The sequence below is a fragment of the Pleurodeles waltl genome, chromosome 3_1 (genome assembly GCF_031143425.1).
Source record: "Pleurodeles waltl isolate 20211129_DDA chromosome 3_1, aPleWal1.hap1.20221129, whole genome shotgun sequence".
In the NCBI taxonomy this organism is placed as follows: domain Eukaryota; kingdom Metazoa; phylum Chordata; class Amphibia; order Caudata; family Salamandridae; genus Pleurodeles; species Pleurodeles waltl.
The window spans coordinates 1692242533-1692256040 of record NC_090440.1 but is presented as its reverse complement, the minus strand read 5'-3'; the positions used below and the strand labels follow the sequence as shown (position 1 = coordinate 1692256040).

General features: G+C 47.2%; 1 protein-coding gene across 1 annotated transcript in view; it reads right to left on the bottom strand.

Moving 5' to 3' along the window:
- LOC138285504 (pericentrin-like) overlaps positions 1-13508 on the bottom strand; it is a 542361-nt gene that overhangs the window by 477421 nt on the left and 51432 nt on the right. Inside the window, exon 6 of the mRNA XM_069225495.1 lies at positions 8417-8623. Within this exon, the coding sequence (XP_069081596.1) occupies positions 8417-8623 (207 nt within the window). The remainder of the gene's footprint in view (positions 1-8416; positions 8624-13508) is intronic.

Here is a 13508-nt window from a genome sequence, read left to right as displayed (position 1 = left end):
ACTCAGCTTGTTTACTAGATATGGAAGGAGTGGGAGAGGGGGAAAAGCGTAAGCAAATATCTCTGACCAACTCATCCATAACGCATTGCCTCGAGACTGATCTTGTGGGTACCTGGATGCGAAGTTTGGGCATTTTGCGTTTTCCTTTGTTGCAAATAGATCTATTTGTGGTGTTCCCCAACTCTTGAAGTAAGTTTTCAGTATTTGGGGGTGAATCTCCCATTCGTGGATCTGTTGGTGATCCCGAGAGAGTGTCTGCTAACTGATTCTGAATTCCTGGAATAAATTGTGCTATTAGGCGAATCTGGTTGTGAATCGCCCAATGCCATATTCTCTGTGCCAGGAGACACAACTGTGTTGAGTGTGTGCCTCCTTGTTTGTTTAGGTAATACATCGTTGTCATGTTGTCTGTTTTGACAAGAATGTGTTTGTAGCTTATTATGGGTTGAAATGCTTTCAGCGCTAGAAATACTGCCAATAGTTCTAAGTGATTTATGTGAAACTGTTTTTGGTGAGTGTCCCATTGTCCTTGGATGCTGTATTGATTGAGGTGTGCTATCATGGAGGCATCTGTCGTTATTACATATTGTGGCACTGGGTCTTGGAAAGGCCGCCCTTGGTTTAAATTTATACTGTTCCACCATTGAAGCGCCACCGTATGTTTGGCGGTCTACCAACACCAGATCTAGAATTTGACCCTGTGCCTGTGACCACTGTGATGCTAGGCATTGTTGTAAGGGCCGCATGTGCAACCTTGCGTTTGGGACAATGGCCATGCATGAGGACATCATGCCTAAGAGTTTCATCACCATTTTGACTTGTATTTTTTGATTTGGATACATGGCCTGTATTACATTGTGAAATGCCTGAACTCTTTGTGGACTTGGAGTGGCAATCCCTTTTGCTGTGTTGATTGTCGCCCCTAAGTATTGCTGTGTTTGACACGGCAGAAGGTGTGACTTTGTGTAGTTGATTGTGAAACCTAGTTTGTGGAGGGTTTCTATGACATACTCTGTGTGTTGTGAACACCTTTCTAGCGTGTTGGTTTTGATTAACCAATCGTCTAGGTACGGGAACACATGTATTTGCTGCCTTCTGATATGTGCAGCTACGACTGCTAGGCACTTTGTAAAAACTCTTGGCGCAGTTGTTATTCCGAATGGCAACACCTTGAATTGGTAATGTATCCCTTGGAATACAAACCTTAAGTACTTTCTGTGTGAAGGATGTATCGGTATATGGAAATATGCATCCTTTAGGTCTAGTGTTGTCATGTAGTCTTGTTGTTTGAGTAGTGGGATTACGTCTTGTAATGTCACCATGTGAAAGTGATCTGATTTGATGTAGGTATTTAATGTTCGGAGATCTAATATAGGTCTCAGACTTGGAAGTCACTGCTTGTTTTGAGGGGTTTTGGGGCTTTGGAACTGTCCCCCTCTATATTGCCCCCGAAAAGTTCCCCGCTGATATTGGCTTTGATAAGTGGGCCTTGCTTGTGAGGTTGTGGCCTCTGTAGGTTGACCTCGAAATCCTCCCCTAAATTGTGTTTTGCGAAATGTGCCTCTGCTTTGTGGGGAGTAGAGTGCGCCCATGGCTTTTGCGGTATCAGTATCTTTTTTTGAGTTTTTTAATAGCAGTGTCTACTTCCGGCCCACACAACTGCTGTTCATTAAAGGGCATATTCAGCACGGCTTGTTGTATTTCCGGCTTGAATCCTGACGTACGCAACCATGCGTGTCTCCTTATTGTTATTGCAGTATTTTACTGTCCTTGCAGCCGTATCTGCTGCGTCCATTGATGACCGTATCTGATTATTGGAGATACTTTGTCCTTCTTCTACCACTTGTTGTGCCCTTTTCTGGAACTCTTTGGGTAAGTGTTCTATGAAATGCTGCATTTCGTCCCAATGAGCTCTGTCGTATCTTGCCAAAAGTGCTTGTGAATTGGCAATACGCCATTGGTTTGCTGCAACTCTTTTACCCGCAGCATCGAATTTGCGACTCTCCTTGTCTGGAGGTGGTGCATCTCCCGAGGTATGAGAGTTTGCTCTCTTGCGAGCTGCCCCAACAACCACAGAATCTGGTGTTAATTGCTGCGTAATATAAACAGGGTCTGTTGGTGGTGGCTTGTACTTCTTTTCCACCCTTGGAGTTATGGCTCTGCCTTTAACAGGATCCTGAAATATTTGTTTGGAATGTTTTAGCATTCCCGGAAGCATAGGTAAGCTTTGGTATTGGCTATGAGTGGAGGAGAGTGTATTAAACAAAAAGTCATCCTCAATTGGTTCTGAATGCAAGGTGACGTTATGAAACGCAGCTGCCCTTGAGACCACCTGCGTGTAGGATGTACTGTCTTCAGGTGGCGACGGCCTCGTAGGGTAACAGTCTGGGCTGTTATCTGATACAGGAGCATCATAAAGGTCCCATGCATCAGGATCATCTTGACTCATTGCAGTATGAGTCGGGGATTGCATCAGTGGTGAAGTGGCTACCGGTGATTTGTGCATTGATGGTGGTGGAGATGGTGGTGGAGTTGTTTGTCTTGCCACCTTTGCCTGTGGCTGCTTGTCCTTTTCTTGAAAGGCAAGTCTTCTTTTCATCTTAATTGGGGGAAGAGTGCTTATCTTCCCTGTCTTTTTGAATGTGGAGCCTTCTTTGAGTGTAGTCTGGCTCAACAGATTCAAGTTCCTCTCCGAACTTATGTCCTTGCATCTGGGAGGACAATCCCTGTTCCTCTGTGTAGGAACCCGTTTTCGGTTCCGAGGCTGAATGTTTCGGGATCGAAATCTTTTCGGTCGCCTTTTTGGGCTCCGAGGCAACCTTCTTTATTTTCGGCGTCGTGGTGTCTCGGTGCCGAACCATTTCGGTGCTACTGTCTCGGTGCCGAATCTGTTCGGAGCCGCTGTCTCGGGCCCGAGATTGCTGTGTGGCGGTATCTCGACCGGAGTCGGATGACTTCGCCACATGCATGCCCTTTTTCGGTGCCGATGATCGGTCACCTATTTTTCGGGTTAAGCCATGGCCTGTTGGCGGTGGCGTCCCCTGGGCATTTGTTGTCTTCTTGTGAGTTTTATGTTTCGACGTCTTACTCACGGTTTTCGGCGTTTCTTCAGGATTGAGCTCGTCCGAGTCCGATTCATGGATGGAGAAGGGTTCTTCTTCCTCCTCGAAACGCCCTTGTCCTGTTGGCGCCGACGCCATCTGCAGTCTTCTTGCTCTTCGGTCTCTTAATGTCTTCCTCGACCGAAACGCTCGACAGGCTTCACAGGTATCCTCCTTGTGCTCTGGAGACAGACACAAGTTACAGACCAGATGCTGATCTGTATATGGATACTTGTTATGACATTTTGGGCAGAAGCGCAATGGGGTCCGTTCCAGCAGCCTTGAAGAGACACGTGGCCGGGCCGACCAGGCCCCGACGGGGGGATCGAAAAAACCCCGAAGGGCCACCGGAGCTCTTCAAAAGTCGGTGTCGATCTGTTTTAACTAACCCGATACCGAACGCAAACAATACCGACGATTTTTTCTAGATTCTAACTAACTTTCCGACCCGAAACACGTAGCGAAAAGGAACACGTCCGAACCCGATGGCGGAAAAAAAACAATCTAAGATGGAGTCGACGCCCATGTGCAATGGAGCCGAAATGGGAGGAGTCCCTCGATCTTGTGACTCGAAAAGACTTCTTCAAAGAAAAACAACTTGTAACACTCCGAGCCCAACACCAGATGGCGGGATGTGCACAGCATGTGTATCTGCAGCTACACATGCCATCGAACATATATATATATATACACACACACACACACACACACAGCAAACCGTGTCCAACAGTTCAGAGAACTTACATAACATTACCCAGTCTGCCACCACATTTTCTTTACCAAGCTATGCTGACCTGTTTTTGTGGTAGTACAGACACCTATAGAAGGCTAAGCTAGAGGACCACTTCTATAAGTAAGCTAACTATTTTCCAGCATCTGTTCATGCATACCAAATAGCAAGATAGGCTTTACGAACAGGAATGGAGACAGTACCTGAAGATGTTTGAGACAAATTTGGCTGACTGAATATTCTGCCTCCAAAGTGGTTCAACAGTAATGTTTACAGATTTTATAATGGCCTGCATATAGCTGCCTTAGAGATAGTTTTCAAAGGGTAAACATTTGTATTTAATTAGCCATACCTCTGCAGTATAAAGTATTATCCTAACAAAACTACATAAAGAACCAATGGGTCAAGCAGATCCACCTTCACTAAAGGTGATAAGGGAAGCCACTGGCTCTAAATCATGAACCGTACTGCTGAGGGAGGAGTGGCGGGGGTGAGGACTACACAGGAAGAAATTAACAAATGTTGAGTTTTATGAGAACATATGAATGTAAACTGAAGATTATGTCCCATAAAATAGATTCAGTAACCAGCATTTGTACATAGAATTTATTTTCTTAGCTGTGTAATAAAACAAGTCAAGTACTTCTTCAAAGAGCTTCCACTGCTGTGTTGCAAGTTGTTGTGGAACAGAGCAGTGGAGAGAGAGAGAAGCACAAAAACCATGGATTCTGGTTACCAGGCATGCAAAAGTAAAAAGCTGGCTGAAGCGACAAATGAACTGTATGAACATTGCATACAAGGCTACCAAAAAAGCTTAGACTGCAAAACATACACAGTGATAAAGAATCTTGTTTAAACCTCTGAAAAGTGCAGTCATATGCCAACTTGGGAGGCAGGACTGACAAGGACTGCTCTAGAAAGGGCTCTCTTTTGTACTCCCTTGAACTTTTCTCTGCCTCAGATAATAGAGCGTTCACAGCAAGGATGGGCTGAGCAGGGGAGAAATTAAGTAGCCTTCCACTACGCAGGGTGGTAACAAAAAGGGGAGCCGGTCAGGGGATACAGCTTAATCCCTCTTCTGGAAGTTAATAGAAAGACTGAAGAGGTGCATTTTTGCTCTAGACCCCCGCTGCCTCCCATCTCTCTTTTCTACGGTCTTCTGCACTGGAAACCCTTACCACATATAGTTGGACATGAAATATTGGTGCACCGTATCGATCTTAAATGAGTCCGGGTAGATGAAGTGACAGATTGGTAACCCAGAGTTCTGCATTGCAACTGGAGCCAGGGCATTCCTTAAGCCTATCCATCCCAGAGAATATGGCATGGAGGGAGTCCTGCTCCTTGTGAGTGTGGTGCAGTCTCACACTAACTGTAGACTCTCTACTGCTGCCCTCCACACCGATGTCGGTCACTCAAGGAAAATAGTATGGGTGTGCCTTGCAGCAAGAACTTTTGGTGAAATACTCTGTCCACACCCTTTCACTATGCATCTACGGCTGGGAAGAAGTTCAAGAATGGCAGACATGAGTCTTTAAAGACCTATACCTCTTCTCAATGTAAAGGACAAAGAGAAAGGCAAGAAAAAGGGTACTGTGCAAGACGGGTCACATGTGTGGTGAAAAGCCACATTTGGAGTTGATTATTGCAATGTACACAGCCATTAACAAACGTCTGGTGGTAACCAACATCTAGTTAAGGTTGCAGAGGTGAAACCGTAGCCCTTTCATGAAAGGATAAAAGAGGTGGGACAGACAATAGCACTGGTAGAGACATGAAGATTTGTATTCAGGAGTTTTTTTTGCCCTCATTCCACCATCAGTTTATCATATCAGTCATTCAAGAAACTGGCTGTTATTTTGCTGAACGTACATAAAAGTCTGGGGACTGACTGGCACACCAAATTGAGGGTATTCTGGAGAATTCAAGAAGGTGCACACGTGTGGATTATAGAGGTTCTATCTGAGGTTTCTGCAGAGGATCTTCAGGCAGCAACTGAGATTTCAGGGGCACACAGGATTAAGATGGTTCTCCACTATCTCATCAAGCCTCGCGGATTCCTATGCGCCACTCATGGTCCTGAACCAGGAAAGTGAATAAAGGCTACTCAGAGGGTATTAGACAGGCAGCATAGGAGCGCCAGAATGATTTGAGGATGGATTACACTACAACACCCAAGAAATCCTGTGCAAAGAGCCCACTCCCTGAACAAACGTACAACCCATTAGATAAGAAAGCCCGTACCCCTGCCTCCAAGCACTCAAGCCCCCTTAGGTGGGCTATCTCCTAATAAACAGCATGCACTCTCTGCGCTGCTCTTCACGTAGAGCCCACTTCCTCCACATACTCCAACCTCCTTACATAGCTAAGGAGGTAATATGTATAGCTAGGTATGTTGGTACTATTTTACTTTAAGTTAAAAAAAAACTAGGAAATTCACAGGAAAAACTAAACTTTCAAGTGACAGTTCCATCTGGTAATAATATGTTACTTTCCGTTTAAAAAGAAAAATTAAACAGCCACTGAAAAGACAAAAACTAAAGGGAGGTGATAGGTGAAAAGGAGAGTTGAAAACAAATTTGAAAAGAAAAAAAAATACTGAAATTCCCCAGTTAGTTACTTGGGCCAATTATAACTCATGCTCCTGTCACACACTGCTTAAGACCTCACATATTACGTCACTCATGACATGATCAATGACATCACTGATGATATCATCCACCATACTGCTGTTTAATTTACTCTACAAACCAATACAGCCTTTGAATTAAGTAATTAAGTACTAAATGGCACAGAATCATGTAAAGCATAAATTACATAAACATATGTGCTTACTTATATGTAATGTACTGCAGTCCACTACCTCTAGACACACAAGCCACCATTATGTGGTCAGGCCCCTACAACACATATCCTTTGCAAGGCTCGCAAATTTCCTGGACTGCCAACTCCCTTCGGACCCTCAAGCCACATTAGGTGGTTACACTCCTACTATCTACAGCCGTCACCTAGTGCACAGCTCTACCTGGATAGTTCACACTACACACACCCATGTGCACAGCTTTTCACAGCAAGCCAACTATAGACACTCAAACCTTTTTAGGTGGTGAAAGCTCTACCACGCATAGCCTCTGTTCTGTGGAGAACACTTCGCGGACAGCCCACACCCTCCACACGCCTTCCCCACCTATTAGGAAACCAAGCATTGTGCAAAATGTTACACCTATTAGCAGCACAGATTCTATTGAAAACTTGTTCAAGAGGTAGCTCACAGGTCTTGTGACAAAGGCTTTTCAGCCAAAATGCTTCAGGGCTTGCAGCTGGGAAAATCAATCACTTTTCTGACATCACACATGAGCGAGTGCACATACTGGTTTTCACTGGTACTGTCATGGAACTTTTTGAATGAATGTTATGAGCACATATGAAATTTTTCAAAATCTTTTTTTGGGGTAACCAACCCACAAACATGTTTTTTTTACCTCCCCTTACCACTACCCGCCCATGAAACCTAAAAAAAAAAAAAAAAAAAAAAAAAAGGGGGGGGGGGGGTACTTGCTAAACCACCCAGCCTAAATACAAAAAAAACCCTTATTATTCCACCTCCCAAAGCCTGCTACTACCCCTTACGCCTAGATATCTGATCCCATAAACCCTTTCTCACCCATTATCCCTGAGCCCTAAAAAACCCTTACTATCCACCCATGAACTCTAAAAACTCTGTTCTATCCCTATCACTGAAAACTAAAATCACTTTAACTACCCATTCCTGAACCCTCAAAACTACCCAGCCATTACTTAACCCTAAAACCCCTTATTAACCCTTCCAACTCATTAAACAGATACACACACATATATATATGATGATGTAATTACAAAATAAATAACTTGCCTGCATAACAAGCCATCAGCTGAGTGAGACCAAAGAAGGTTCCAAATCTAAAATCAACACTGACTTCAGATCTGGAATTAGCATCTCCAGTGCAAAAATAAAAAAGGTAAGTCTGTACACTAAAACCACAGACTGTATTAAGTTAGGAGGATTGGTAAACGCCTGGGCCATTTTATGTTGCACAAGACCGGAAACCCTCTTTACCGCTCTTTGTGCTGCTATGGACCACATATGCTGGGTTGGACGGCATGTAGAGAGAGAAGAAGATATGTAATATGTTGGATGCACTTCAAGTCTATTAGGTGTTTTTAAGGGTCATTCCAGTGATCCTCAAAATGGAACCGAGAAACGCAATGACGCTTTTCACATAATAAGCTGCAGTACTGTTTATCAGTGGAAAGTCGCAACTTAGGATAAAAATGGCATGGAGACAAATGCTTATATGATGACTGAAGGAGGAAACTTTTAATAAAAGATTTAAGAAGTATATAGACTGTTTCTGTACATTTTGGCCTTTGTAAAAGCATTGATAAATTAATCTCCAAGGGGATAAAGTTTAACAAGAAATTCAAATTTGCTAATGTCTAAGTGCATCACACCGTGAAAAAGTGCAGTTAAGTCACATTGAAAAATATAACCTTAACAGTAGAAAAACGTTACTTAACCTAATATTAAAAGGCTAGTTTGGCTTACCACTACCAGAAGTGCCATCAGCCAATGCAGTTTTCTGTTTCTGTGTCACTTCCCGTTCCTCAGCTAGTACAGCTTGTGCCTGTGTAAGCTCCCGAAACTCTTCTCGTAACTTCTCCAGTTCCACAATTACACAAAGCCTGGAATCTTCCTTCTCATTTAAAGCTTCTTCTAAAGCTGCCTTTTCTGCTGCATACCCATCAATTACACCTAAGAAATGAAATGCAAATAGTTTTAACAAAAGGTAAGTGAGAGGTGTGCCCCTAAAGGTTTCTATCTTTCAAGTAACAAAGATGGCATATGACCTATAAGTGCCTACTGGGATTACGAAAATGCAACATCCACTGCATTTTAAAGACTGTTGTATAATGTTCTTTAAGAATATTAAGTCATGGGGAGGAGCCAAAATGGCGGCCGGGAAGGACGCCTAATCTGTGAGCTCCGTCCCGCACTCGCCATAAACATCCTGTAGGGCGCCCCCGGAGCCCCATCGGCGCTTGGGAGTGCGCAATCTGCCCCCTGCGGATTAGCGTGGATTGGAGGAGCTGAGAGCCCACGGAATTGGCGACGGAGCCTGCTTCATGGCCAGGAGACGGCACACGAGGCGCCTGGGCTGGCGGCGCTCGCCGAGACGCGGGCCGCGCTCGGAGAGCCCAATAGCATATCCCTGAGGCGCTCGGGCGGAGCGCCGGTGAGAAACTGCTCACATCGGTGAGCGATCGGCTTCGACGGCGGACTTGGGCCGAGGGGAGGCCTTTCTCTCACCCCCCGCCAGAGCTCCTTCACGCTGCACGAAGGGCCGGGGTGGCTCCCGGTGCACCTGCGGGGCGGAGCGGCACCTGCAACTGGCACGGCGGCGGTCCCCGGTTGGGGCACAGAAAACATAAACAACTCATCAGGAACCGAATCGGCCGCCGGGGCCCCAGAGAGGAGGAAAGCCTGTGCTGAAACAGGCCGGGACATCTGCTTGAAGCACGGCGCCGGAGCGGGCCTGCAGGCGGTGGGGCGGGCGCTCGGGGACTGAAGCCGCAGCTCCCGGCTCAGAGCGGTGAATGCTGCGCACGGAGCCAGCATCTGCACACAAGAGAGGTACAGGGCGGCACGGCTGGGGGGCACAGTTCCCGGCCGCGGGAGGAGCGGGCGGCTGGGACTACCCCCCCCCCCCACCCCCACTCCATCGAGGCACCGACACCTGGAAACTCGGATGACCGCGCGTCATGCGCGAAACTCTGCGCCCCCCCCGTGCTTGCAGCGTGTTGCCTACTGAGTGGTGCACAGGAGACTTACGGGCACTAGCCCAGGAGGCCACCTAGCGAAGGACTGGGCCTGGGTCGTGAGCGGGGAGGACACACCTAGGAACTGAGCTTGCTGCCACTGGGCTGATACAGCCAGCTGATCCCCCTCCCGGCCAAGGAGTCCTCGGATTTCGGCCGAACAAACGTAAGGGTGGAAGTGAGCTCAGATGGGGGGCAGATCTCTGCTCCCCTTTTGATTTGCTTTTGCTTCCCTCGCTCTATCCCCTGCCGCTCCCCCCGTCGAGCAACTGCTGCCCGCCTTCACCGATGTCTCCAGGGCGGTTGACATACTAGCACAGGAGACACATGACTCCGATACTACAAGGGGTACATCATACATTTCTAGGGCAACTCAATGCTGGGATTGCCCGGCTGGGCGGTAGCCCCCGCATTAGTCCGTGAATAAGCAGGAGCACGAGCTGGACAGCTAAAGTTAGGAACAAGCCCCGTCTAAGCTCCACTTGCCTAAGTGAAACCCAAAGTGCAAGGGAGTATACACTGAGTCAATAACGTATGGTAAAAGGGTAATTTGCTGAGAGGACATCGCTAGGACGTAATTCGCTGCACCCCACAAGGCACCACTCGGACTAGCACAATGGCTGGTAGGCCCAAATCAACCAAGAATCAAGACTGAAATATCCATGGACTGGCAACCAGCGACCAACAGACAAATTCGACCCTACAAATATTAGAAAGCACACTTATGACACACTCCACACAGTTCGAGAAAGTATTACAGGCGAATATGGACACTAAATCCTCTCTGGAAAACAGAATAGATGCAGTTTCACAAGACCTGAATCTACTTCGCTTGGATCATCGTAAACTGTTGGAAAGAGTGAAATCGGCAGAAGAGGGGATGTCCGAACTAACTCCTATGGCCCAGGACAATCAAAAACAAACCCAACGTCTGGATGCGGAGCTGAAGGTGCTTAGGAGACGGACAGAGGAGGCCGAGAGTAGGTCGCGCCGCAACAACGTCCGCTTCCTGGGGTTTCCCGAAAAAAGGCAGGAACTAAGCACGGAAATATTCCTAGAACAATGGCTAATCAAAGAAGTACTAAATGGGGCTCCATCTAAGTTCTTTTCCATGGAAAGGGTGCACAGAATTCCGGGCAGACCTCCGGCCCCAGGACAGCCACCCAGACCATTGATTGCCAGATTTTTTAATTATAGGGATCGAGACGCAATATTACAACAGTTCCGCAACAAAGGCCCATTTAACTATGAGGACTCAGTCATTAATGCATATCCAGACTTCACACAGGAGGTGCAAAGACAACGTAACTCCTATGTTAAAATCAAGCAGCACCTGCGTGAACTAAATATTAAATACGCTTTATTGTTCCCTGCTAAACTAAGAGTGGCAACGGAGGATCGTATCCACATATTTACTTCCCCTGAGGACGCCTGGACATGGCTACACACCAAGGGCCTTGCGCGCCCCGGTGAGGGCACGGAAGGAGATGAGGAATGGCTAGTCTCCACCTCCAGGAGGCGATCTAGGAGGTGCCCTAGGGGACAACCTACTGACCAACAAGTAGCAGAAGAAAGAGCAAAAGTGTTAAAAGAGACTCCCCTACTAACGCAAAATAACTTTGAGGCAATCAAGACGACCCCTGAGATCAGCATGGACTCCGACACGGCCAGCTCTGACTCTACAATAACAGGAGAGCTGAAAGGACCGAAAGTTACCCCCAGAACTGCAGACAAACTAACCACACACAGCCGTGCCACCTCCTTACCAGCACTCACAGTTGACGTGTCTGGACGGTACGGGAAGTTCCAGGGCAGCGGAGCACGCCGGAGATCGTGGACCCCCAACAACAAGTATCTTTTGTACAAACTCACATCTGATTGATGAAGTGCACTTTGGGGGCCGACGGGGGGATGGCGGGGGGGAGGGGGGTTCATACACTCTGGGGGCACCCAACTGCATTGGCAGACTAAGTCTGCGGAAAGATGTGAGCCGCGCAAAAGAGCCACATCTGGTCGACATGATAGCACCACCACAGATATCCAGACAGATACAGGTTTTTTCACACACTCACGGGTTGAGTAGTTTTACACAAGTTAATAGTTGGGTTGGGGAACCAGTTGGGGTGGGAGGGAGAAGTAAACCAGTAAAAATGCACACTGCAGATCCATTCAAAATGCAGGGAACACTGCTGAAAATGGTAACTTTAATAAATAGCACTGCTGGAGGGGCTGCAGACTGGAAGGCCTTGGTGAATGGTAGAAATCTACGACTAGTCATAATCTATAAACTCACATGGCACCACACGCAAAACGCAACATAAATCAGTATGATATAGTGACATGGAATGTGAGGGGCATGGGAGCGCCGAGTAAAAGATCGAGTATATGCACGCCTTGAGCGACTGGGCATACATATTGCTATTTTACAAGAGCCAGACTTGCGGGAGTTGCGCACGAAGTGGGGAGGACAGTTGATAGGCACAACATACTCAGCTTTCGCAAGAGGAGTATTGATATGGATCGCAGGAGGCGGCCCATTTCTTCAAACGGCACACAGAATAGATCACGGGGGCAGATTCGTGGTGGAAGGCCAGCTGGATGGCAGACAGCTGTCTGTAGTTGGCATATATGCCCCAAACAGCGGGATAGCGGGATTCCTGGGCACGCTCACGCCGACACTACTGACAAACCCATCGGCTCCGGCCATCTGGGGTGGAGATTTCAACAGCACACCGACTGCAACGCTAGACAGGTCCAACGCCCAAGAGAGCTCGATAGCTAAGAGAAACACCACGAGTCCATTGCAGACATGGGCAGGCGATATGAGACTCTACGATATATGGCGCATGAGACATCCGCAACAGAGGGAATTACTCATTTTATTCAGTCCCACACAAAACACACACTAGAATAGATATAATATGGGGAACCCAGGACATAGGCGCACTGGTCAACGGGACAGAATACTTAGCGAAGGCTTTGTCAGATCACTCCCCACTGAGAGTAACACTGAATTGGGGCAGGAGACGACAGGGGATCCCCACGTGGCGACTGCAGGTGGACGCTCTTCAAGACCAGGCATTTGTAGAAACACTGAACACCACATTGAGACAGTACTGGGAAACAAATGACTCAACCGCAAACTCACGAGCTGTAGAATGGGATGCCCACAAAGCGGTGGTAAGAGGGCAATGTATCTCCACCACATGGGGAGTAAGACGCACCTTGCATGCAGAAATTGGTAAATTAGAAAAGTAAGCTCAGAACAGCAGAAATAGCAGTGGTGCGCAAGGAAGTTCCCTACACAGCGCTAAAAGAAGTGCGCACAAAATATAACGAGGTAGATATTAGACTTCGTCGTCACGACTATCATTTAATGCGACTGCAAACAGAGGGTGATAGGTTGAGAAGACTGCTGGCGTGGCTGCTACGGGAGGACAGACAGCAATCCCCCATCGGGGCTATACGGGTTGGCACACACACTACGATTACTACGCAAGATGAGATAAACGAAACGTTTAGAGAATATTCCGCGAATTTAAATACCAAACGCACCTTGTGTACGTCTCTACAACTCGAGTCCTTCCTTGGGGGCTCACCCCTACCGCAACTATCTAAAGCGGACAGGGACACACTCGAAGCTCCTGTGACAACGGGGGAAATAGACTTAGCTTTAGCACAGATGCCCAGGAATAAAGCGCCGGGCATAGATGGCCTCCCGATAGAGTATTACACTACCTACTCGTCACGCTTGAAGCCCCATCTGTTGAAGGGGTTTGAAGAGGTGTGGGCCAACAAACTACTGCCCCCGTCCCAGAGAG